Below are 26,991 nucleotides of genomic sequence, written 5' to 3' on the forward strand. Positions count from 1 at the left end.
TCGCGTGGGCTAGAGTGACGTCCTCGTCGACGTGCAGAGACTAGTAAGAAGATTTCCGTCGAATGCTGGCGCCATGGGAGTATTCATTAGGTGAGGAATCCACAGGTAGTTGTATCCATCAGAAATACTCCTTACTGAAGTGTCTGAATGGGCTCCACTAAGACTAACAGACATTCTATGAAAAGGCCAGTAAGGCAGATAAAGTTCTGACAGCTATATCATGTGGGGCAACAATACCCAGAGTGCCCAATGTACAAGATGTCAAAGGCCAACTTTCGGCCTTCGAACTGCTGAAGCAGCAGGCTTTCTTCACGTTCCTCCGCAAACTATGAGAACGTGATGTAGGCCGGCTCTAGGACACATTCCTTTTATGAAAATATAAGTGACCAGGACACCCTGGCGGAAAGAATAACTGAGTTGGATGCTTTGAAAGTAATTAAATAATTACATTCTACTAGTGCCCCGGGCCCACAGGTGCCACCTACAGAAGCTTTGAGACTTGCCTAACCCCATGCCTGAATGAATTATATAATTCGTTTTAGAAGACAGTAACAGTACTAACCAGAGAACTGGACAAAGTATTAATACATAAATCCGACAAGCCTGCAGACTCGTGCTCATCCTACAGACCCATCTCTTCACCCAACGTGGATGCCAAAATACTAGCAAACGCCCTGGCTAACAGCATAGAGACTTATAATAACCCTTACATAAAATAACAATACCGACCTATTTACGTGATGAGTGGGGAGAGTGAAGATTGATATATGAATTATATATATATTTTTATTTATTTCAAGGTCTCCCGATTCTACATCCTAAACAGGAACCTGCAAAACAAACGTCTGAGAGGGGAACTCAAATGTCTAAAAGGGTGATGTGCACAGAAAAAAAGAGCAATCTCTGAACCCAAAAAACTTGGAAAATTATTTTATAGTGGTCTAATTAAGGGTGACATTTGAGTGGTCCCTGCACGAAACAGAAAAACAATCGCCACATACAGAACATGGCCTACTGGGCAGACACAGGGGATCCAATATGGCTCCCTTCACAGTAAAACCCCGCAACAGTTTACATCTCAGAAAATTTACAACCACTTATGGAGGCATGATGGGACAAAATATCACCAAATCCAATAATTACAATCCAGACTTTATACCAGCTAGTGACTTGGAGCCATTTGGAGGAAGGGAGACTGCCACATGCTAGTCAATAATGAAAATGTCACTTACCCAGTGTACATCTGTTCGTGGCATCAGTCGCAGTAGATTCGCATGTTCTGCAATAGCTCGCCATCTGGTGTTTGGCCGGAGTGTTACAAGTTGTTTTTCTTCGAAGAAGTCTTTCGAGTCACGGGACCGAGTGACTCCTCCTTTTGTCTCCATTGCGCATGGGAGTCGACTCCATCTTCGATTGTTTTTCCCCGCAGAGGGTGAGGTAGGAGTTGAACTGTAGTAATAGTGCCCATGCAATGGAGTGACTAAGTATGCACCTATTTAAGGTTGAGATGATACATATATAAATAGTTGAAGGTAACTTCCAAACTGCTACAGGCTCCCGGGGAGGCGGGTGGGCACATGCGAATCTACTGCGACTGATGCCACGAACAGATGTACACTGGGTAAGTGACATTTTCAGTTCGATGGCATCTGTCGCTGTAGATACGCATGTTTTGCATAGACTAGTAAGCAGTTATCTCCCCAAAAGCGGTGGATCAGCCTGTAGGAGTGGAAGTAGTCTGAAATAATGTTCTTAATACGGCTTGACCTACTGTGGCTTGTTGTGCGGATAACACGTCTACACAGTAGTGCTTGGTGAATGTGTGAGGCGTAGACCATGTGGCTGCCTTACATATTTCTTGCATTGGGATGTTTCCTAGAAAGGCCATGGTAGCACCTTTCTTTCTGGTTGAGTGTGCCCTTGGTGTAATGGGCAGCTGTCGTTTAGCTTTAAGGTAGCAGATTTGGATGCATTTAACTATCCATCTGGCTATACCTTGTTTTGATATTGGGTTTCCTGCATGAGGTTTTTGAAATGCAATAAATAGTTGTTTAGTCTTTCTGATGTTTTTTGTTCTGTCAATGCAATACATCAATGCTCTTTTGACATCTAATGTATGTAGTGCCCTTTCAGCTACGGTATCTGGCTGTGGAAAGAACACTGGAAGTTCCACTGTTTGATTTAGATGGAACGGTGAAATAACCTTTGGCAAAAATTTAGGGTTGGTCCTTAGGACGACCTTATTCTTGTGTAGTTGTATAAAAGGTTCCTGTATTGTAAACGCCTGAATCTCGCTTACTCTTCTTAGGGAAGTGATGGCGATGAGAAATGCCACCTTCCAGGTTAGGAACTGTATTTCGCAGGAGTGCATGGGTTCAAAAGGTGGACCCATAAGTCTAGTTAGGACAACATTTAGGTTCCATGAAGGAACAGGTGGTGTTCTTGGTGGTATAATTCTCCTAAGGCCCTCCATGAATGCTTTAATGACTGGTATCTTATATAGGGAAGTTGAATAGGTAGTCTGCAGGTATGCAGATATTGCTGCAAGGTGTATTTTAATGAAAGAGAAAGCCAGGTTAGATTTTTGTAAGTGAAGCAAGTAATCCACTACATGTTCTGGAGTTGTGTGTAATGGTTGTATTTGATTAATATGGCAGTAGCAAACAAACCTCTTCCATTTACTTGCATAGCAGTGCCTGGTGGATGGCCTTCTGGCTTGTTTTATGACTTCCATACATTCTTGGGTAAGTTGTAAGTGCCCGAATTCTAGGATTTCAGGAGCCAGATTGCTAGATTCAGCGATGCTGGATCTGGGTGTCTGATCTTTTGGTTGTGCTGTGTCAACAGATCTGGCCTGTTGGGCAATTTGATGCAGGGTACTACTGATAGGTCTAGCAGCGTTGTGTACCAGGGTTGCCTTGCCCAAGTTGGTGCTATCAATATGAGTTTGAGTTTGCTTTGACTGAGTTTGTTTACCAGGTAAGGAAGGAGAGGGAGAGGAGGAAAAGCGTAAGCAAATATCCCTGACCAGTTCATCCATAGGGCATTGCCTTGGGATTGTTTGTGTGGGTATCTGGATGCGAAGTTTTGGCATTTTGCGTTCTCCTTTGTCGCAAACAAGTCTATCTGAGGTGTTCCCCAGAGTTTGAAATAAGTGTTCAGAATTTGGGGGTGAATTTCCCATTCGTGGACCTGTTGGTGATCTCGAGAGAGATTGTCTGCGAGTTGATTTTGGATCCCTGGTATAAATTGTGCTATTAGGCGAATTTGGTTGTGAATTGCCCAACGCCAAATCTTTTGTGCTAGCAGGCTTAACTGCGTGGAGTGCGACCCCCCTTGCTTGTTTAGATAATACATTGTTGTCATGTTGTCTGTTTTGACGAGAATGTATTTGTGAACTATTATTGGTTGGAAAGCTTTTAGTGCTTGAAAAACTGCTAGAAGTTCTAGGTGATTTATATGCAGTTTTGTTTGATGTACGTTCCATTGTCCTTGTATGCTGTGTTGATCGAGGTGTGCTCCCCACCCTGTCATGGAAGGATCTGTTGTTATTACGTATTGTGGCACTGGGTCTTTGAAAGGCCGCCCTTTGTTTAAATTTATGTTGTTCCAGCACAGAAGCGAGAGGTAAGTTTGGCGGTCTATTAACACCAGATCTAGAAGGTGACCCTGTGCTTGTGACCATTGTGATGCTAGGCACTGTTGTAAGGGCTTCATGTGCAGTCTTGCGTTTGGGACAATGGCTATGCATGAAGACATCATGCCTAGGAGTTGTAGTACCATCTTTGCTTGTATCCTTTGTGTTGGATACATGCGTTGTATGATGGTGTTGAAATTTTGAATTCTTTGGGGACTTGGAGTGGCTACTCCTTTTGATGTGTCTATTATGGCTCCCAGGTATTGTTGTACCTTGCGCGGCAGGATTTTGTGAAATTGACGGTGAACCCTAGTTTGAAGAGGGTTTGTATGATATGATTTGTGTGATTTGAGCACTCTATTAACGAATGGGCCTTGATTAGCCAGTCGTCTAGATATGGGAACACATGTATTTGCTGCCTTCTTATGCGTGCAGCGACTACCGCTAGACATTTGGTAAAGACTCTTGGTGCGGTTGTTAATCCGAAAGGCAGTACCTTGAATTGGTAATGTATTCCCTTGAATACAAACCTTAGGTATTTCCTGTGCGATGGGTGTATTGGTATATGGAAATAAGCATCCTTGAGGTCTAAAGTTGCCATGTAGTCGTGTAGTTTTAGCAATGGCAATACTTCTTGTAGTGTGACCATGTGAAAGTGGTCTGATTTGATGAAAGTGTTCACTACTCTGAGGTCTAGGATTGGTCTCAGCGTTTTGTCCTTCTTTGGTATCAGAAAGTACAGTGAGTAAACTCCTGTGTTTATTTGTGTGTTTGGCACTAATTCGATTGCATTCTTTTGCAATAGTGCCTGCACTTCTATCTCCAGGAGATTGGAATGGTGTGTTGTCAAATTTTGTGCTTTTGGTGGTATGTTTGGAGGGAATTGTAGAAATTCTATGCAATAACCATGTTGGATAATTGCTAGAACCCAAGAGTCTGTAGTGATTTCCTCCCATGCTTTGTAATAATGACTTATTCTTCCCCCCACTGGTGTTGTGTGGAGGGGGTGAGTGACATGTGAGTCACTGTTTAGTAGTAGGGGTTTTGGGGCTCTGAAATCTTCCTCTATTCCTAGGGAATTGCCCTCCTCTATATTGTCCCCTAAAACCTCCTCTATACTGTCCCATGGCTTTGGCAGTGTCCGTATCTTTTTTGAGTTTCTCAATCGCTGTGTCCACTTCTGGACCGAACAGTTGTTTTTCGTTAAAAGGCATATTGAGAACGGCTTGTTGAATCTCTGGTTTAAATCCAGACGTTCGGAGCCATGCATGCCTTCTGATAGTTACAGATGTATTAATTGTCCGTGCAGCTGTATCTGCAGCGTCCATGGAGGAGCGGATCTGGTTGTTGGAAATGGTCTGTCCCGCCTCAACCACTTGTTTTGCCCTATTTTGTAAGTCCTTGGGCAGATGTTCAATGAGATGTTGCATCTCGTCCCAGTGGGCTCTGTCATAGCGCGCAAGTAGTGCCTGGGAGTTCGCGATGCGCCACTGGTTTGCAGCTTGTGCTGCGACTCTCTTACCAGCTGCATCGAACTTGCGGCTTTCTTTATCTGGGGGTGGTGCATCTCCAGATGTGTGGGAGTTGGCCCTTTTCCTAGCTGCTCCTACAACGACAGAGTCTGGTGGCAGCTGTGCAGTGATGAAAACCGGGTCTGTAGGAGGCGCCTTATACTTTTTTTCCACCCTTGGTGTGATTGCCCTACTTTTGACCGGATCCTTAAAGATTTCTTTTGCGTGCCGGAGCATACCAGGGAGCATAGGCAGGCTTTGGTATGAACTGTGGGTGGAGGAGAGTGTGTTGAATAAAAAATCATCCTCGACCTGTTCTGAGTGGAGGCTTACGTTGTGAAATTGTGCTGCTCTAGCCACCACTTGAGAATACGCGGTGCTGTCCTCTGGTGGAGATGGCTTCGTAGGGTATGCCTCCGGACTGTTATCTGACACTGGGGCGTCGTATAGGTCCCATGCGTCCTGATCTTGATCACCCTGGCTTATGGTGGTGTGAGCTGGGGAGTGTGATGGAGTTTGTGCTGGTGAGACGTTAATCACGGGCGGAGGAGAGGGTGGTGGGGTAACTCTTTTCACCACTTTTGGTTGTGGTGTCTGTTCAGTTTGGAACTCCAACCTTCTCTTTCTTCTAATGGGGGGAAGGGTGCTTATTTTTCCTGTCCCCTGCTGTATGAAAATACGCTTTTGCGTATGGTCCACATCAGTTGATTGTAGCTCTTCCTCAAACCTATGCTTTTGCATTTGGGAGGTTAGCGAGTGCTCTTCTGTATAAGAGCCTGAAGCTGGGTCGCTTGCAGTTTGTTTCGGCATCGAAACCCTGTCTGCGTGTTTTTTCGGCTCCGAGGTGACTTTTTTCTTTTTTGGGGCCGAAACCTCTCGGCGTCGATCTTCTTCGGTGCCGCTGTCTCGGCGTCGAGCCGTGTCCACACCGGCATCTCGGTGTCGAGGCTTGTCTCCAGCACTTTCTCGGTCCCGAGAAGGCTGCGTGCCGGTGTCTCGACCGGAGTCGGACGATCTCGGCACTGTTTGGGCCTTTTTCGGTGCCGACGGTCGGTCACCGAATTTATGGGTGGAGCCATGGCCTGATGGCAGTGGCGTCCCCTGGGCCTTGTAAATCTTCCTCTGTGTGGTTTTCGACGTCTTACTCACGGTTTGTGTATCGTCGAATCCTTCGGAGTCTGAGTCTTGGATCGAGAAGGTACCTTCCTCTTCTTGTTCCTCGAACTCTCGGTGGGCTGTCGGCGCGGACGCCATCTGAAGTCTTCTGGCTTGACGGTCTCGGAGTGTTTTTCGGGACCGGAACGCACGACAGGCCTCGCAGGTGTCTTCACTGTGCTCAGGTGACAGGCACAGGTTACAGACCAAGTGTTGGTCTGTATAGGGGTATTTATTGTGGCATTTGGGGCAGAAACGGAACGGGGTCCGTTCCATCGGCGTTTTTCAGCACGCGGTCGGGCCGACCAGGCCCCGACGGGGGATCGAAAAACTACCCCGAAGGGCACCGGAGCTCTTCGATCTTCGATGCGGTGTTGAATCTAACTACGCTGATCCCGAACGCAACAATACCGACGAAAATCTTCCGAAATTAGCTATCTTTCCGTTCCGAAACTCGGAGCGACAGGAACACGTCCGAACCCGATGGCGGAAAAAAAACAATCGAAGATGGAGTCGACGCCCATGCGCAATGGAGACAAAAGGAGGAGTCACTCGGTCCCGTGACTCGAAAGACTTCTTCGAAGAAAAACAACTTGTAACACTCCGGCCCAACACCAGATGGCGAGCTATTGCAAAACATGCGTATCTACAGCGACAGATGCCATCGAACGTATCATTCGGCAGAAATCAAAACCTTCCTTGCTTGTTAACATTACTTTTCCATCAGTTAGTCGGAGGGGTTAAGCCACTTCTAGGGTTTATCCCAGGGCAATAGGGAAGCAGTCACAGGAGAACTAAAAAAAAAAAAAAAAAAAAAAAACTCACACAACAGGAGTACGTGTGAGGGTTAATTTCAAATTTGTTCTCTAGGTTAAATCAAACATAATTAAACCTATAAATGAAACCCTTAAAATATGATTGGATCGGAAAGCAGTGGACAAGACAGTATCCGTAGAAGAATGCCCAATCCTGTGGACGGCCAATTCATGCAACTTTCCTGCGGGAAAGGAGGAAAGAACACGGGATGGAGATACATCGTTAGTGCTCTGCCAATCACATAGTCCTGTTGGTCTGCCAACCTGCTCCAGAATGGCAGGCTAGACCTTGGAAGAGGAGGAACATGAAATTACTCTCCCAAGATCAAGTCCACACTGAGACCCCTCACAGTATCAAGATGGTGAGAGCTGCCTTCCAGTAACAAGAAACATGCTTCCTGTATGAAAGGAAATTGCAAGTCTTTATACAATGGAGGAGCAACAACACTGGCTACAGCTTAGACAATCACAAAATGACCCTCATTTGCTTTTTACAGCTCCTCCCAGCGAGGTGTTCTATAGCATACCTCCGCCTAGCCAGGGATTACTCCTGCAGTGTTATTACATAACTGGGGAGAGCACATCCCTAGTTGAAGGGGTTGCCTCTTCATTACGGTTTCTGAGGTTAGTTACATTCTACCTGCCTGAAGATACTGGCCAGACAGCAGACAGGAAATACTTGAAAGGATTCACACAAGACAGAACTGTCATCTGCCGGGCCACAACCAATCGCGAACTGGGTCATATTAACTTGCAGGTTAATCCAAAATAAGTTTCATCATCTTACTTATATTTCCCCAACAAGCCCCACAACCCTAACACACTCCAAAACACCACCACCACAACCCACAGCAACACTAAAAAAACCCACTCCAACACACCTCACAACACCACTAACACCCCCCACACCAACACTATCATGAAGCACAACAACAACAGCCCCCACAACTACCTTAACTGCATACTCCTAAACACCCACTCCATACACAAGCATGCCATCAAACTCTGGGACCTTATCACATCACACTCACCAGACATTGTCTTCCTCACGGAAACTTGGATGAACCCCTCATCTGAGCCAGACATAGCCACAGCCACCCCAGATGGATACAAACTCCATCGTAGAGACCGCTTAAACAAACCAGGAGGTGGCATCCCCATTATACACAAAAACACCATTAAGGTCACCACCAACACACACGAAACCCTAGACAGCGCAGATCACATGCACTTCCTAATTCACATGAACGACACCACCACCCTCAGAGGAACCCTCATCTACAGACGACAAGGTCCTCGCCCCCTGTAAGGAAATGCCTCCTTGGCATTGGTTACCCCCTAACCTTTTGCCTTTGCTGAGGCTAACTTATGATTTGAAAGTGTGCTGGGACCCTGCTAACCAGGCCCCAGCACCACTGTTCTTTCCCTAAACTGTACCTTTGTCTCCACAATTGGCACAACCCTGGCACTCAGGTAAGCCCCTTGTAACTGGTACCCCTGGTACGAAAGGCCCTGATGCCAGGGAAGGTCTCTAAGGGCTGCAGCATGTCTTATGCCACCTTAGAGACCCCTCACTCAGCACCTGCACACTGCCTCACAGCTTGTGTGTGCTGGTGGAGAGAAAATGACTAAGTCGACATGGCACTCCCTTCAGAGTGCCATGCCAACCTCACACTGCCTGTGGCATAGGTAAGTCACCCCTCTAGCAGGCCTTACAGCCCTAAGGCAGGGTGCACTATACCACAGGTGAGGGCATATGTGCATGAGCACTATGGGCCAGATGTAGCAAAGGTTTTTACCCATTCTGTGTCTATGGGAAAAAGAGTTCGTACATATGGCCCTATGCCCCTACAGTGTCTAAGCAAAACCTTAGACATTGTAAGTGCAGGGTAGCCATAAGAGTATATGGTCTGGGAGTTTGTCAAACACGAACTCCACAGTTCCATAATGGCTACATTGAAAACTGGTAAGTCTGGTATCAAACTTCTCAGCACAATAAATGTACACGGATGACAGTGTGCAATTTATTGTAAAAATACACCTAGAGGGCATCTTAGAGATGCCCCCTGAGAACATACCCGACTTCCAGTGTAGGCTGACCAGTTCCTGCCAGCCTGCCACACACCAGACATGTTGCTGGCCACATGGGGAAGAGTGCCTTTGTCACTCTGTGGCCAGCAACAAAGCCTGTACTGGGTGGAGGTGCTTCTCACCTCCCCCTGCAGGAACTGTAACACATGGCGGCAAGGCTGGAGGAGACAATGAGAAAAACAAGGAGGAGTCACCCACCAATCAGGACAGCCCCTAAGGTGTCCTGAGCTGAAGTGACCCCTGCCTTGAGAAATCCTCCATCTTGAGTTTGGAGGATTCCCCCAATAGGATTAGGGATGTGCCCCCCTCCCCACAGGGAGGAGGCACAAAGAGGGTGTAGCCACCCTCAAGGACAGTAGCCATTGGCTACTGCCCTCCCATACCTAAACACACCCCTAAATTCAGTATTTAGGGGCTCCCAAGATCCCAGGAAATCAGATTCCTGCAACCTGAAGAAAGAAGAAGGACTGCTGACCTACAAGCCTAAAGAGAAGGAGGAAGACGACAACTGATTTGGCCTGTCTCCAACTTCGAAAACCTGCTCCAGCGACGCATCCGACAGGGACCAGCGACCTCTGAAGCCTCAGAGGACTGCCCTGGACTACAGGACCAAGAAACTCCCATGAACAGTGGCCCTGTTCAAAACCAGCTACTTCTTTGCAACAAAGAAGCAACTCTCAAAGACTGCAAGTTTCCCGCCGGAAGCGTGAGACTTCACACTCTGCACCTAAAGTCCCCGGCTCGAGATCCAGAGAACCAACACCTCAGGGAGGACTCCCCGGCCACTGCGAGCCCGTGAGTAACCAGAGACGACCCTCCTGAGCCCCCACAGTGACGCCTGCAGAGAGAATCCAGAGGCTCCCCCTGACCGCGATTGCCTGTAACAAGGGACCTGACGCCTGGAACCAACACTGCACCCGCAGCCCCCAGGACCTGAAGGAACCGAACTTCAACGCAGGAGTGACCCCCAGGCGACCCTCTACTTAGCCCAGGTGGTGGCTGTCCCGAGAAGCCCCCCCCCCCTGTGCCTGCCTGCACTGCTAGAGTGACCCCCGGGTCCCTCCATTGATTCCTACCTGAAACCCGATGCCTGCTTTCCTCACTGCACCCTGCCGCCCCTGTGCCACTGAGGGTGTACTTTGTGTGCCTTCTCGTGTCCCCCCCCGGTGCTCTACAAAACCCCCCTGGTCTGCCCCGAGGAAGCAGGTACTTACCTGCTGGCAGACTGGAATCGGAGCACCCATGTTCTCCATAGGCACCTATGTGTTTTGGGCACCTCTTTGACCTCTACACCTGACCGGCCCTGAACTGCTGGTGTGGTAACTTGTCTTGAACCCCCAAGGGTGGGCTGCATATGCCCCAGGACTGAGACTTGTAAGTGTTTACTTACCTCCTAATCTAACCTTTACTTACCTCCCCCAGAAACTGTTGATTTGTGCACTGTGTCCACTTTGAAAATAGCTTATTGCCATTTTTACAAATACTGTACATGATATTGTTTTCATTCAAAGTTCTTAAAGTATCTAAGTGAAGTACCTTACATTTAAAGTTTTTAATGTAAATCTTGAACCTGTGGTTCTTAAAATAAACTAAGAAAAGATATTTTTCAATATAAAAACCTATTGGCCTAGAGTAAGTCTTTGAGTGTGTGTTCCTCATTTATTGCCTGTGTGTGCACAACAAATGCTTAACACTACCCTCTGATAAGCCTACTGCTCAACCACACTACCACAAAAAAGAGCATTAGAATGATCTACTTTTGCCACTATCTTACCTCTAAGGGGAACCCTTGGACTCTGTGCACACTATTTCTTACTTTGAAATAGTATATACAGAGCCAACTTCCAACACCCCCCCCCTTCTGTGACGCCATCGCTGACACCATCACCCCTCACGCCCTCACCTCCACAGACTACATCCTCCTTGGTGACTAACTTTCACCTGGAGAACCCCAACGACCACAACTCCTCATCCCTTCTAGATAACCTCACGAACCTTGGATTCAAACAACTGGTCACAGCACCCACCCACTCAGCAGGACACACACTAGACCTCGAGCAACCACATAACCTACACTCAAACCACCGAACTCCACTGGACTGACCACCACTGCGTCCACTTCTTCTCCAAACCCCCCACACACCACCACCAACACACCAGACCCTACCGCATGTGGGACAAGATCCCCACAGAACACCTGAACGCCCAACTCGCTCAGAACCCCTCCCGCAACACCAACGACCCCAACATTGCTGCCCATAATCTCACACAAAGGATCACAACCTGCGCAGACTCACTCGCCCCTCTTAGAAAAAACATCACCACCCGCAAAATCAAGAACGCCCCCTGGTTTACCACTGAACTCCAAGCATGTATGCCGCAAAACAGATAAAGCTTGGCAACAGGAACCCTCAACCACCAACTTTTCCACCCTCAAAACCACCATACGCAAACACCACCAACTCATACGCACCACCAAAAGAACATACTACAAGGAACGCATAGAAAGTAACTCACACAACGGCAAGGAACTCTTTACCATCATCAAAAAGCTCTCCAAACCCAAAGCCAGCAACATCAACCCCAGGCACACACAACTCCTCTGCGACTCCCTCTCCAACCACTATCACCACAAAATCTTAGACATACACAACAGCTTCACACCACACGCACCCGCTACCCACGCCACCGACACAATCAGCAAAGACTCACCACCCCACCCCCAAGCCTACTACTCACCTGGACCCCTACCAACGACGAAGAAACTGCAAAAACAATGAATTCCATCCACTCAGGCTCCCCTCGGACCCCTGCCCCCTCCGCGTTTTCAACAAAGTCAGCCCAACCATCGCTCCCAAGCTTCGCGCCATAAACAACAGCTCTTTCGACTACGCCACCTTCCCAAACCACTGGAAGCACGCAGAAGTCACTGCACTCCTGAAAAAGCCCAAAGCAGACCCTGATGACCTCACCAACTACCGCCCAATTTCGCTTCTCCCCTTCCCCGCCAAGGTCGCTGAAAAACTAGTGAACACCCGCCTGTCTAACTACCTAGATGAAAGCAACACACTCGACACCTTCCAGTCTGGATTCCGCAAGAACCACAGCACTGAGACCGCCCTCATTGCATGTACTGACGACATCAGAACCAGAGTCGACAAGGGCGAGACCGTCGCACTCATCCTCATAGACCTCTCTGTTACCTTCGACACTGTACGCCACCAAACACTCCGCACACGCCTCCACAATGCAGATTTTCGACACAAGGCCCTAGACAGGCTGACCTCCTTCCTCATCAAAGGAACCCAGAAAGTCCCCCTTCCACTCCACAGCCACCAAAATCATCTGCGAAGTCCCCCAAGGGTCCTCCCTCAGCCCCACCCTCTTCAACATTTACATGGCCCCACTCGCCAACATCCTCCGACCACACGGAATCACCATCATATCCTACGCAGACGACACCCAGCTCATTATCTCCCTCACCTGAAACCCTACCACTGCCAAAACCAACCTCCACGCTGGTCTCCTTGTCACCGCCAAATGGTTAACAGCAAACCACCTCAAGCTCAACTCCAACAAAACCAAAATCATCATCTTCGGCCCCAACAAAACCATATGGGACGACTCCTGGTGGCCCACCGCCCTAGGTTCCCCACCAACCCCTTCAAACCACGCACGCAACCTCGGCATCATCCTGGACCCTTCCCTCTCCATGACCCAGCAAATCAACGCCATCACCTCCTCCTGTTTCAACACCCTCTGCATACTGTGAAAAACTTTCAAATGGATACCCATAGAGACCAGAAAGAGCGTCACCCATGCACTCATCAGCAGCAGGCTGGACTACGGAAACACGCTCCACGCCGGCACCACACTCAAGCTCAAACAAAAACTCCAGAGGATCCAGAACGCAGCCGTCCGCGTCATCCTGGACCTCCCACACCATGAACACATCTCCTCACACCTCAGATCCCTTCATTGGCTTCCGATCGACAAGAGGATCACCTTCAAATTCCTCATCCACGCACACAAATCCCTCCACAACACTGGACCAACCTACCTAAATGAAAGAGTGAACTTCCACACCCCCACTCAACACCTCCGCTCCGCCGACCTCGCACTCGCCACTGTCCCCCGCATACAACGCGCCACCACCGAAGGCAGATCCTTCTCCTACCTCGCCCCCAAGGCCTGGAATTCCCTCCCCACCAAACTCTGCAAGACTCAGAACCTCCTGCTCTTTAGAAAAAACCTCAAGATGTGGCTTTTCGAACAGTAATCAGCCTCCCCACCCCCACTGTGCCCCAGCACCTTGAGACCCTCACGGGTGAGTAGTGTGCTCTATAAACTTTTTTGATTGATTTCCCCACACAGTGTATCCTTTGGTGGTACCACTGCCCATACTTGTACCCCCAACACCAGTGAACGATCACAAAGAGTCCTGCATTCTAGGAAAACAAAGGTAGCAGCCCTACCCACTCAGAAACTGTACATTTTAGAGGGTGCACTATGAAGTGACAAGTAACAGAAAAATTATTGGTCAGGTCCTATAACTCCCATCCAACTATGAGCTCGTTAATCACTTACCTGTGATGCTTTAACTACATTTAATAAAAGCCGTGGACCAATAGAGGTCAATAATCATACGGCTGAAACATGTCGACAGGCACGATGCTTCCATATATAAAATCCAGCCGCACCGACTTTCACTTATTTTTAACCATACTAGAGTCGCCTAAAATAAAGAGATTCCGGGGGGGGGGGCCTCAAAGTATTTTTTAAGCATCTTTAGATACCCCTACACCTAAGCATTAACAAAGATTAACAAAGTACTCCCCCTGCCCCAGAGATTCAGCCCATCCTGCTATTTAGTATACCAAGATGAGACACAATAATGAAGTATGCCACTAATCTAGTGGGTGAGGTTCCTTTTACATAATAGGTGGGTACATGATGTTTGTAGTTTTGAACATCACACACCATTCCTGGAATGCACAGGTTTGCGAAACCATTAATGTTGTTCTAGAGGTTCTCCACCCATCTTGCCAATAGAGCACACAACAGTTTCCTAAAATGTGACTAACTTCACACCCACAACTCCACTTGTCAGAGACCCTCGGGATCCATTCTCTGCTCACTTTTTCCGAGCTGCAAATACACCTCATTTGCGATCAACATCTCCCTTTGCACTTCTTTGCAAAAACAGCTGATATTTGACTCCTCACTTTCCCTTCGGTCTCACTATCTTACCTTCCATTAAGCTTCTTCTGTAATCTTCAGAGCTCCACTACCCCTATTTTAATGCTCAATTCAACAGTAACGCCAGTCCTCTTTTCTTAAGAGCCACCCTATTCTGATACCAACAAACTGCTGAAGACCACCCTCACCTACCACACTTGCAAAATCTTCATTTATGCTTCAGAGCTCAGGCTTGGTCGTTTCTATGCCTTCAAACTTGTGGACAGCCGTCACCACCATCGACACTGCTGCTATAATGAAGACTGTCCACTATGGGCCCCATCTGATCCTTGCCACACCACGTCGTCACCAAAGGACTCCTACCGATCATCGAAGCACAAACGCATTTCCTCAGTGCTTCCACTGATTCAGCCCCACTGCCGGACACCTGGAAACACATCGCCGTCCCGTCCCTGCTCAAGAAACCATCCAGTGATCCAGCAAGCTTCCATTTACAGACCCATTTCCTTCCTACCATACCCAGTGAAGGTCAGAGACACTAATCAACAGATGCCTAACCAACCACCAGCTACTCAATGTGATGCAGTCCGGATTCAGGTCCAACTCGTTGCAGCCACAGATGACATCTGCATGATCCTTGGCAGAGGAGGCACAGCAGAACTCATTCTCCTCGACCTCTCTGCAGCACCTGACACTGTCTCACACCCCAACCTCATCAGGCGCCAGCACGAAATTGGCATCCAAGGATCCCCTCTCTGCTGGATCTGCTTCTTCTTAACGGATAGAACACAAGCTGTGAGCCTGGAACCATAGTCCCCTAAAGCCCTCCAACACATCAGCGGAGTGTCTGAAGGTTCATCGCTCAGCCTCTTCCCTCTTGAATGCATACATGATCACTCTACTCAGTCCAACATCTTCTGCACACAACATAAATATCCTCTCCTACGCTGACACCACACAAATTATACTATCCTTCTCAGAAAAGAACCCCCAACACAAGAAACAAGTGCACCGCCTGCATGATTAAAGTCACTAATTGGGTGAAAGCCAAATGTCTCAAGTTCAAAATCGACATGACAGAAGTACTGATCTTTGCCCTCATCAAGGGACGCTGAACTCGGACCCATGCCTGCACCCAACACCCATGCCAGGAACCTCAGAATCATCATTGACAGCATTCTGTGTCCTCACCCTAAATACGTTGAGGAAGATCATCAAATAGCTCCAAAGAAACACCAGAATAAAAATTACAAAAAATCACTGACATCCTAGTTACCAGCACGTTGGACAACGGGAACACCCTCTACGCCAGGATTACCAAGCAGCTCTGCAGAGGACTACAAAACATCCAGAACTCAGTAGCCAAACTCATCCTCAACCTCCCACACAGAACACACATCACTACACACCTAAGGGAGCACCACTGGCTCCCGATACACAAATGCTCTCATTTCAAACTTCTCATACACACATTCCAGGCTCTACACAGCTATTGTCACACCTATCTAAACAGCTGCATGTTCTTCCACCAACTAACCAGACACCTCTGCAGAACTCCTACTCATCTCATGCCTACACAGAACGAGACCAGGAAGATCAGCATTCTCTTACATTGCTCCTAAACTGTGGAACGACCCCCCCCATATCAGAGTCTCCTCCTCGCTTCTTAATTCTACAAGAGGCTGAAGACCTCGCTTTTGAATTATCCAACCTACTCTAGGCAGGGATAGGTGCGCACACATCTGCTCAGCGTCAGGATACCCTTGTGCATGTAGTGCGCTTTACAAATACACATAACTCAAATGTTATCTTGCCTTTTTCACACACTCCTGTGCCCCTAGTTGCCTCATTAGATCACAAACATTCTACGCATCACAGACCCCCACTCAACTCAAGTATTTGTTAATTTCAAGAGCAGGGATGTGGAATTCCTAGGGACATCTTGTTTGGGGTCAAGGGCAACAAGTTTTTATGTTTACTTTGTCCTTGGGACAAGTAGGCCCAACCCCCTGCAGCACAAACCCTTTGGCTGCCTGTTTACAGAGAGTGGAACTCTCTGCAGTTGAGGTAATGTGTTTCCAAAAGATAATGCTGTTCGAACTTGTATTTATGGTTCATTATTTGAAAGCCTTCATTATTAGGGTGCGTGCTGTAAATAAATGTTTTAAGGTCACACTTCACTACTGACGTTGGTTCCAGTACAAAAAAAAAAAAAATGTGTACACACGTTTGAAAAGTTTAGGCTAAGAGGCTAAGTATAATGCTCCCAGAATGCTCTCTGATTATATGCAAATGAAGTGTCATTTAGTAAAATGTGTTGAGGCATGCTAGTATTTCCCAAAAATATTTCTAATGGAAAATCAGTGTAACCATTTTCAACACGATTATGGGAAGCATGAAAATAAACAAACACTGACAAAGCCAACTGATCTGACATATTTTTATAAGTCTTTTAGTTTCATCAATGCGTGTCTTGTTTTGACATGGCTTTTGTAACACTTTATTGTTGTGGGAGCTACCAGGCCCTCAACATTGTAACAAACATTGGCAAACCCCCCCCCCAAAAAAGTTTTTGAACTCTTAAAGCACACGTTGCCACCAGCGGCATAACAAAGGCCCCGCAGCCGCCCTCCAGAGGGCCCCTTCAGCACAGCACCTACCCTGAGTGAGTCTGGAGAGGGGGCTCCTCCATGTTCTTTGCAAAGGGGCACCCTCCAGTTTCGTTACGTCACTGATTGCCACTGTAGTTCCTGACACTGAACAAAACTACTTTGTGTGGCAATACGATCCTTGTGGAAGAGCAGAATGCGATCACTCACAGTAAAGCCAGCCGAAAGAGAGAGAAATAGAAGTTTAATAAAAACAAAATGTCTTTGTTAACACCAGACCTAATTAGGGACCAAGACCCACATGTAGGTAGCTTTTTGCATGTCGCAAACAGCGACTTTCGCTGTTTGCGAAGTGCAAAAAGCACATTGCGATGCACAAACCCAGTTTTGCGATTCAGTAACCTGGTTACCGAATCACAAAACGGGTTTGCGACTCGCAATTAGTAAGGGGTGTTCCCTTCCTAATTGCAACTCGCAGTGCAATGTAGGATTGTTTTGTGACCACGAACGCGGGCGCAAACCAATCGCAGTTTGCGCCCATTTCAAATGGGTGCTAACACTTTCGCAAAAGGGAAGGGATCCCCATGGGACCCCTTCCCCCATTGTGAATGTCACTGTAAACATTTTTTCAGAGCAGGCAGTGGTCCTGCGGACCACTGCCTGCTCTGAAAAAATGAAACGAAAACGTTTCATTTTTCGTTTTTGTTATGCATCTCGTTTTCCTTTAAGGAAAACGGGCTGCATTACAAAAAAAACCAAAAAAACCTGCTTTATTGAAAAGCAGTCACAGACATGGTGGTCTGCTGTCTCCAGCAGGCCACCATTCGCGAGGGGGGGTCGCAAATTGCGACCCACCTCATGATTATTCATGATGTGGGCATTTGCGAAGCACTTGCGAATCACAGATGGTGTCAAGGACACCATCCTACATTCTGATTTGAGACTCACAATTTGCAGGTCACAAATCTGAACCTACCTACTTGTGGCCCCAAATTCTTAAAGAAAGTCACAAAAGTGCACCCATGGTATATGTCGTACCCCTATAAAATATTTGTGAACTGTATTTTAGCATGGGTAAATACGATGTGTAGATTTGCTCATGTGAAAATCTATTGAGCATTTGCAAGTTCATTTTCCCTCCAGCCACTTTCTTCCCAACCCTGGAAGAAGTTCTAATTCTGCCATTGTCAGGAGTAAATGTCCAACCTTTCTTATTATGGGAAAATATTAGAGAGAAGCTGGTAAAAATCTTTAAAACATGCAGGTTAGTAGGTTTGCAGACTCAAAGGCATTCCAGCCCTGGAACTATTGCTTACTGCTTCCTCCAGCCCCGGTATGCAGATCTGCAGAAAGGTGGCAAAATAAGGAAATTGCTACAGTAGGGATTGAAACTCCAAGTATTCAAGCCCTACTATGGTAGTAGCCCTGGCATAATCAGAGAGGCTATTAATTGCAGGCATAATTTGTCGCCACACTACATGGCACCAAAGGGACAAGTAGATCTTTTTACAGGACAAGTAGATTTGAGAAGCAACCTGTCCCCTGGACAAGTAGATATTTTAATAAATTCCACACCCCTGAAGAGCCACAAAAAAAAAAAAAAAAAAAAAAGGAATATGGAACAGGTCATACCCTGAAATGAAGGACATACCATCAACGTGGCCTACTTGGTCACTAAACCATGACTCAGCCAGCCTGCAACCTCCAGGTTAATTCAACTACTTTTGGACAACACAGTATTTAAATTTACCATCTCAATAGTAACTCAAATTCTAATCGACTAGTGAATGCTCAAACTTACCCACTCAGAGCTGTGTTCTCATTTACATGTCGCTGACACCCAATTGAGACAAGCAACTAATATAATCAAATAAGTCTCAAAGCACCAATTAGATCACTATAGGTCACCTTTTACACACTTACTATATATGGCAAACACTGCACAGTAAGAATGTGACAGGGAAAGATAGGCAACATTCAGAAGCAGGTGCCATGCCTCAAGGAAGCTTAGAGGCAAATGCTCTGATCATCAACATTTTCTGCTAAGTCTCAAAAAAAAAAAAAAAACGTGCCCTGAGTTGAAAGACTGACATGGAATCCACACCCCTAACCTTGAAAGTAGCTCAAAGCTGGATTTGTGAAGGCCTAGCTTGAACATATTCTTCTGACCCTCAGTAAAGCAGATGTTTTGACCTAGCAAGTTGCAGCACGGATGCATTACTGTTTCACTCACAGAAGCAGATGGCCAGGCTTGCGAAACCTGGTCAGGGGCATCATTTCCTAACCCTCAAGGAAGCAAGTGCACCTTAGACAAAGGGCATGGCAGGGAGGGATTCAATAAAAACACCCATAAAAACACAGGATACTGCTCGAGCGGTTCCGGCATGAACAAATGCTCTTGCTACTCCTGCTCTTACACTCAGAAACACAAGTGGTTTGCTTGAAGTAAACTTGTCTTAGACAGATACATCAAGACCCCTGACAAACAAACATTTAGTGCCTCAAGTACTTGGACTGCACAGACTGAATGAAGCAGATATTCCATCTAGTGACGGTCTGCATGGATAGACTTGTCAAATACTCAGAAGTCAGCAATCCTCTTCGAATGGATGTGGCGTGGATAGAATCCTCTAACCGCAGAGAGGCAGAGGCTCTTCCTCCGCTGGAGAGATTCAGCAAACACTCAGCCAAAGAGGCATTACTCCTCAAGCAGGCATGACACAGACAGATTGCAGAAACTCTCAGAGAAGCCAGTGTTGTATTCCTCCAACTCTCATAAATGCAAAGCACTCCTTATTTTAGTGGGTCACATTAGGCCAGCTTACAGACATATTCCGCTCACCTTCAGGGCAAAGAACTTGATGAACTTGTCCAAGTCCTTCCTGTCCTGGGCGTTGAGATCGCTGTCCATGGCATCAGGAAATCTATATGGAAGCAAAATAATATTCTCATTCACAGAGTGATCAATGGTGTACAACAGAACAATGTGCAGGGTTCCAGGAGACAGACTGAGGGACATGCTAATCTGTGTACCACACTCAGATACTAGCTTGGCCTCCATCAACCTTTGATAGCAAACCTTCATGTGTGTGGCCCCAAAGCAACAGCATCATAGCTGGTGAACTTACATCCCTTATCCGTTCAGCTGTAGCTCAAGTGACATAAAAAGCAGAACAATGGCCTTCATGCAAGCAAAGAAAATGAACTGAATAATAAAAGGCAGCCATAATCACAGTGCAGTGAGTCCCCGAGATTCAAAGGCCCCTGTGCCACTGCACCATTCATATCAACACCGATGTCATCTCCTGGTGGATGCTGCAATATTATCATTTCAAAAATACCACTTACTGAACTATCATTACTAAGATTCACTGACCAAGCCCTTCAACCTTGCCTTCTCAGATTGGCCTACAACTCCTGAGTGTTCCCAGCATTGTTGGCACCTTTCACTGCCAGACCAGTTTGCCTACCACCAGCCAACTTCTGGTAGCCAACCACACTGAGTGCTCAATTCATGTTGTGATGGTCTGATTTCCCCTCAGTGCGCGTCCAGATACTCAGCAGTACCTTACACTGGATAGCCATATCCCCTTTTTTTCATCTGCATCTCTACAACTTTCTTTCTAGGGCAAAGCATTATTCTTTAGAATTTACTTCAAAAACTGTTTGTTCTGTGCCTACAGCTGTGAAGTCATTTGGCTTATTCAGCATAATAACAACCCCCAAAAATTATTTTAATGCATGCAGGTTTAATAATTTGCAAGCCTAAGTTCCGAAGGGAACCTCCTGCAGCTCGAGTGGGTGGGAAGTCTTTTGAAAACATGGCCGAAGGTTTCTGGCAAAACATTAAACATTGTTATTGCCTGGGGCTTCCCAGATCACTGTGCAGAACAGTCAGATGCGTCCTACTGAGTTTTTCTGGGTCACCCCGGGTTCTGTGTCGATTCTGTAGCCTCAGAGCACTGGGAGAGCGGGGGCTCAAGGGGCAGGGACAGCTGTGTCAAATGTGCAAAGTTATCAAGAAACACTTGCATGACAAGCAGCAGTTCCTCTAGAGGGGCCAGGTGTTTAGATTTCTGCAACAATGGTAGGGCAGCTTGGAGTAACTAAATAATTACCAGCACCAAAAACCCTAAGAAAAGGTCCAAATCCTCAAAGTCAGGGCAAACAGCCATGGGCTAGAGATCAAGGAAGACAGGACCCATAAACACTGAAGCATGGACTTCAACGAAGAGGAAACCTGCTTTCTCATCCACTTTGTTAAATGTGAACTAAGATAACAACGCTAGTTCTGAGACGGAGGAAAGTCACATGCTTTAGAATCAGACACTGGCAAGCCGATAGCCGATGCAAGTTATTGCTTTGGCAATGTTTTGTGGCCAAGCTGTGCTGATGTATAGGATGAATCACCTTAAACTTTTGTTATCCTGCCTGCTGTAAGACACAAAGGTTGTCTGTTCGTCAAGTTATTTGAGCACAATCGCCACTTGAGGCCTGCTGCCACTTGTAGTATGCTGTTATACGTCCAGACAATAGCGCTGGGTCCCATTTTACACCTCTCATAAGCCATTAAGAGGATCGATGATGCCACCAGGCCCAAGAGTCGGAGAACCTTCGGAACTGACATCAATTTCAACGGATGAAACATCGAAATATCTGGGATGTTCTGGAACTTCTGTTATGGTTGATCTGCTTTTCAAAGGGACATACTGAAGATAGCCTTGACAAGCAGGTAGTGGCGCGATGGCTTTAGGTGTGATTTTAACAGAGATGGAAGCCTAGGCTAAGCACTCAGGAGGGAGTCGGACCAAGATGGTTTGTCGGGGCGAAAAGCAGTATAGCCAACTGGTAATGATTTTACCCCACTACTAACCAAAGATAATTCTTGTGTGATTTCAGGGTCGAGTTGTAAACACAGGTGCCCTTCAAATCCAGTTCTACCATCCAATTGTGTTTGTTCAGAGCCTGAAACACATGGGCCACGGAAAACAATCCGTCATCCTTCTTGGGAGCAAGAAAATAGTGTAATAATACTCTTGGCCCCTCTCCACATTCAGGATGTTCTCCATCTCCCTTGGCAAGCAGAGCAACACTTCATTCAGCAAGACAGCAGTGTGGGGTAAATGAACTGCCTTACCTGAGCAGGAGCACAGCAGAGGGATGGCATTGTGTCAAACGGGATGCCAAGCCTAAGGACCATGCAGTGCGACGCTTCTTAAACCTCTCAAGCGAGGCATCAGCTTTCCTCACACAAACCCACTCTTCATCAAGTAGCAAGTGAATCACCTGGAAAGCCAAAGCACCAAAGTATGGCACCTTAGTATGCCAGTGCTCGTAGACTGGGCCCGAAAAACTGAGGTGAACAAATCAATCATAAAAACCTGATTAACTGCATTCTGGCCATCCTTCACAAACTGGGCAAATGTTTTCCTTTTCTTTTGACTGAGCCAAGATATACACTCTGAAAAGAGTCGAAAAGATTCTCTGGAATGCACTTCTTAATCTGAATGAGACATTTATTATAGCTTTTTGCAAGGTTCGTGAAGGAAGGTTTGAATAGTAAAAAGTGTACTTTCAAAATGTGCAACAACAACGTAAGACCATATATAAAGAATCTTCAATCTATAAACAGCAAATATATACATGCAAGGATATAAACACATATTGATATATATTCATATGCAATGCAAAGCAAATAATTAATACAAATTCATAACCGTAGGGCCTGTCAGATGCTTCATCTTTCTCATGCCAGCAAGAAGATGACCCCGTTCAACTGCGAGAAAGAGATCCTCACCCTCACTGGAAAAATGTCAGGCATTTGACATACAATCATGACCAAGGTCTAGGAATTCCTCGCTACTGAGCAGGGCCACCTTTTTGTAGCTTAAATAACCATGGAAAGAGCCTTCTACAAGACCCCTCCTCTCAGATGGAAACATTAAAAAATGCTGGCTAGTTTGGGTAAACCTTGAAAGGAATGTGTAGGGAGCTGGCCACCTTCCCAAGGCACACCTCCCAAAGTCAAACCGTTCTCTTGCCTATGATAAATACTAGCTTGTTACGGTCGTATCGTACTGACTGTTTACCTCCTACATATCGTGTACCAGTCCTAGCTCTTCGGTGAGAAGGAAAACATGCAGAAGTAGAAAAACACATTGCATAACATGTTTGCACGGTAAAATACTTTAACATGGCAAAGCTATGCTAAACACAAAACGGAGTCTATAACCAGTGACCACTAAAGTGACAATAGGCAGCTAAGCCAGGTGCAAAGCGGTGTGACACGACATCAGTGGTAAATACTCAAATAACACTACAGCAAAGGCGCCCCTAATGTGGTCTAGGAAACTAGTTGCCACAAGTTTTGGTATTTTCCACATGGTGTGGCTGTAATGAGCCAGACAAGCAGCACTGGTGTGCAGGAAAAACTTCTGCAGGCAAATCCTTCCATTGCATGCCATCAATTCGTCAGGCGAGGTGTAGGGAAAGAATTGTAGTCAACTTCACAGCTGATGCGTGCACCATCAGACTGTCCGGTGACAGATGTGATGATAAAAATTTAGGATCAGAAGGTGCAGGGTGATCAAGTCTACCCACTTGCCTTCTGGCCACTAGTGATCGTATGGGTTCTAGCAAGTTGTAAAAACTGGATCCAGGAAGGCGTCACACTGGGTGCAAAGGTTCAATCAAAGCCGATGGCTGGAGAATTTCAGTCTGAAAATTTGATTTGATATCTGTAAAAGGGAGGGGTGGTTTCAAAACTCTTGTTCATTCTCTTCTAGCTGGAGAAAAGAAGCTAACTCGGAATATGTGCAGTCACCAGCGATGTGTCCAGAGGTCCAGGTCCAGGTACAGGCCTGCCTCATTTCCTTAATGCAAAACCTTCATTATTAGGGTGAGCACACTAAGGAAATGTTGTAAGCTCGGAATGCACTACTGACAGAGGTTCCAGCATATAAATGTGTATGCAAATTTGAAAATTTTACTACTGCAAGGCTATGTGTAATGCTCCCAGAAATGCACTTTGATAAGATGCAAATAATTGCAGAAGCTTGAAAGTGAGATTGACTATTCTTTGGTTTCAAGAGAAAATGCTCACATAAAAAATAAAAAAAAAGGTACTTTGGGAAAAAATAAGTAATAAACAAGCACTGGTAAAGTCAATAGGTCTAATACTCGTGGTCAAGAGTTTGGTTTCGTCAATACATGTCTTGTTTTGACATGGTTTTTGTAAAACCTGATTGCTGTAGGAGCCGTTGAGCCTTTACCATTATACCAAACATTAGCAAAAAAATATTTTTGGGGCGCAAAAAGCACACATTGCCACAGGAGTCCCTGGCACTGAACAAAACTACTTCGAGTGTGTTTGCTGACATGCTCCTTGTGAAAGAGAAGAATGCTGCCACTCACAGTGAAGCCAGTCGACAGATAGACAGAGATAAAATGTAATAAAAACAAAAGGTATTGCTAAAAACGCCAGACCTAATTAGGGACCCAATTCTTTCAAAAAGTCACAAAAGTGCACCTACAATATATGTCCCTGCATTGGTGCAGATTTACAGTGTTCATGGATTCACAAGAATTTACAGAAGTAGGCTACAAAATCGCACTCCTAGAAATATTTCTGAACTGCATTTTAGCATGAGCAAATATGCTTGTGTAGATTGCTCATGTGAAAATCTGTTGAGATTTTGCAAGTTCACTTTTCCCCCCAACCACTTTTTCCTCTCATCCCTGAAAGACATTTTACTTCTGCCTTTTTCAGGAGTAAATCACCAAACTTTCTAGGTATTGAAAAAGATTAGAGAAGAACCATTGAAAACCCCTAAAACATGCAAGTTAGTAGGTTTGCACAGACTCAAAAGGGCATTCCAACCGTGGAATTATTGTTTACCGTTACTCCCAGCCCCAGTACGTAGATCTGCTGAAAAGTGGCAAAATAAGGGGCTAGTTTATGAAAGAGTTGCGTCGTCCTTGTGCCCCACAATGGGACGCAAGAGAGACGCAACTCTTAAGTTAGATTTATCAAGCCACGTAAGGCCACCTTGAGTGGCTTTCCCTGGCTTGATAGATCTAGAGTAATGCAACACCACACAAATTGCTGCATTTCGTTACTCTGCCCTGGGAAGACATGGGTGGAGGTGCTACAATGCATCATCCCTATTACCAACTCATATCAGAGCCCCTGACATCAGCGATTTGTAAATCAACAGAAGCTAAAGGTCTCCGTTCGGTAGCTGGAGAGAGCAATTATTTCTTTATGGATGCGACATACTGCTAGTGATGACATATGCCCAAACTCTGCTATAGCATTCTCTGTCAATTATCTCTGAATTTGCCAAGTTCTCAGGCTATAGTTAAAAACGAGGCATATATACAACTTCAGCTCCAACACCAGACTTGCCTTTTAAACTGATGCCGGGTGCAGTGGAGTGTCCAGGGATGTGAAGTAGTCAAAGTAAATCCACCATGTTGGCTGACAACATACAGACGCTCATATAATCCACAAAGGGGAACCTTGAGCGCTGAAAGGTGCTACAACTCTCCCTACAAGGGAGAACACAAGTGATTAAGAAGTAGTGGTCCCGTGATTTAATTACGTACTCAATATGTTCCACTTCCAACTACAGAGGCCCTTACTCCAAAACATACAGACTAAACAAATATTATATTTGGGATGGACAGGCACCACTATACATGCCAACCGACCCGACTCATGCTTAAGACTCAATGTTTTAAGCCGAACATGGCTTTATTTTAGCTGTCTCCCGTCTTAAACTGCCTCAGCTTGAATAAAAGTCAATCTAGAAAATAAAATTCTCCAATTCTGTTCTTTATCCTGTTCTAAAACACTGGCATGCATGCACCACGGCTCAGAATGTCTAAACTAAACGCCACCACAGCAGGAGTAACTACAGCACCAAAACAGCACTCATCACAACCACAGACGACATCCACACCATACTGGACTGTGGAGTAACTGCAGCCCTCACCCGCCTCAGATGGAAATCATTATAATAAATCTATTTCTTCTGTGCCCTTTTACACTTTTTTAGATTATTTTACCAATCGTTCTGTATGATGGTGTGGAATATGATTCTAAGAGAAAAAAGGTACAATTACTTATGCCAGTTTTCTTGATATCATCAATGGTAATACATACGTAAAAAATAAAAATAAAAAAAAACCATTCATTTCTTAGCCCAGCTAAAGTAAACCCAAATTCCAGTTTTACTACAAGAAATCTGAGTTTCTCATAGTATCCACCTCCAAACTGATGTCTCCTAAGCACCATACGATTTGCATACAGTGATAAATGTATCAAATAACACACCCAAAATTTGCTTTGTCATCATATCTTAAACAAAAAGATCAGCCAACACTCACTGGACTTGTATGAAAGAGCAGCTCGTGACCCAGTAACTTGTATACCCTCCTTTAGAACCAATAACTTGAAGAAAGAGTAACCTGTAAGAGATTCAGTCTCTCCTCCCCTGGAATAAATGCTGTCCCACTGATTATAAAATCGCTTAAGCTTAATGATGTTTGAGGGAGTTGCTTGTGCGCAGCCCGCAACAGTATCTTAATGACTCTGAAGTATGGGCTTTGGCTTAAGCACTCCAAAATCCTTACAATATTCATTTTCAGCGATCCTGTCATAGACTGGGAGTTATGGGTCATTGCCCCACTGCATGACCCACATTCGGCTCAGTTTCAGCTGTGTCCTACAGACTACGCTGCTATGAGAGGAACTCATGGTGGAATCAATGACTGCAAGGCGTGCAGGTCGTCCGTCTGAAAGGCAAAGCCAAATCAACAGCCCTCCTCACCATAAATGATGGCTTGTAAGAGTTTTTTTTGGGGTGATTCACGGTTTGGTTTTCGCTAAACATGTTGTGCTCCACTGTATGCTCCTTTGCTCTTGTACCCTCCAGGAAAAGAGGGAAATACTTTATTCTACAATAAGAACA

At 45.9% G+C, this 26,991-nt stretch overlaps 1 protein-coding gene across 8 annotated transcripts in view; it reads right to left on the reverse strand.

The window, feature by feature from the left end:
• The window catches only part of LOC138281254 (autophagy-related protein 13-like), a 363,183-nt gene that overhangs the window by 333,825 nt on the left and 2,367 nt on the right, over positions 1–26,991 (reverse strand). For all 8 annotated transcript variants that reach the window (XM_069219574.1, XM_069219575.1, XM_069219579.1 and 5 more), the window contains exon 2: positions 19,860–19,941. In XM_069219574.1, the coding sequence (XP_069075675.1) occupies positions 19,860–19,928 (69 nt within the window). In that variant the 5' untranslated portion in view covers positions 19,929–19,941. The remainder of the gene's footprint in view (positions 1–19,859; positions 19,942–26,991) is intronic.

This window comes from Pleurodeles waltl, unplaced genomic scaffold, assembly GCF_031143425.1.
Source record: "Pleurodeles waltl isolate 20211129_DDA unplaced genomic scaffold, aPleWal1.hap1.20221129 scaffold_84, whole genome shotgun sequence".
NCBI classification, from domain to species: Eukaryota; Metazoa; Chordata; class Amphibia; order Caudata; family Salamandridae; genus Pleurodeles; species Pleurodeles waltl.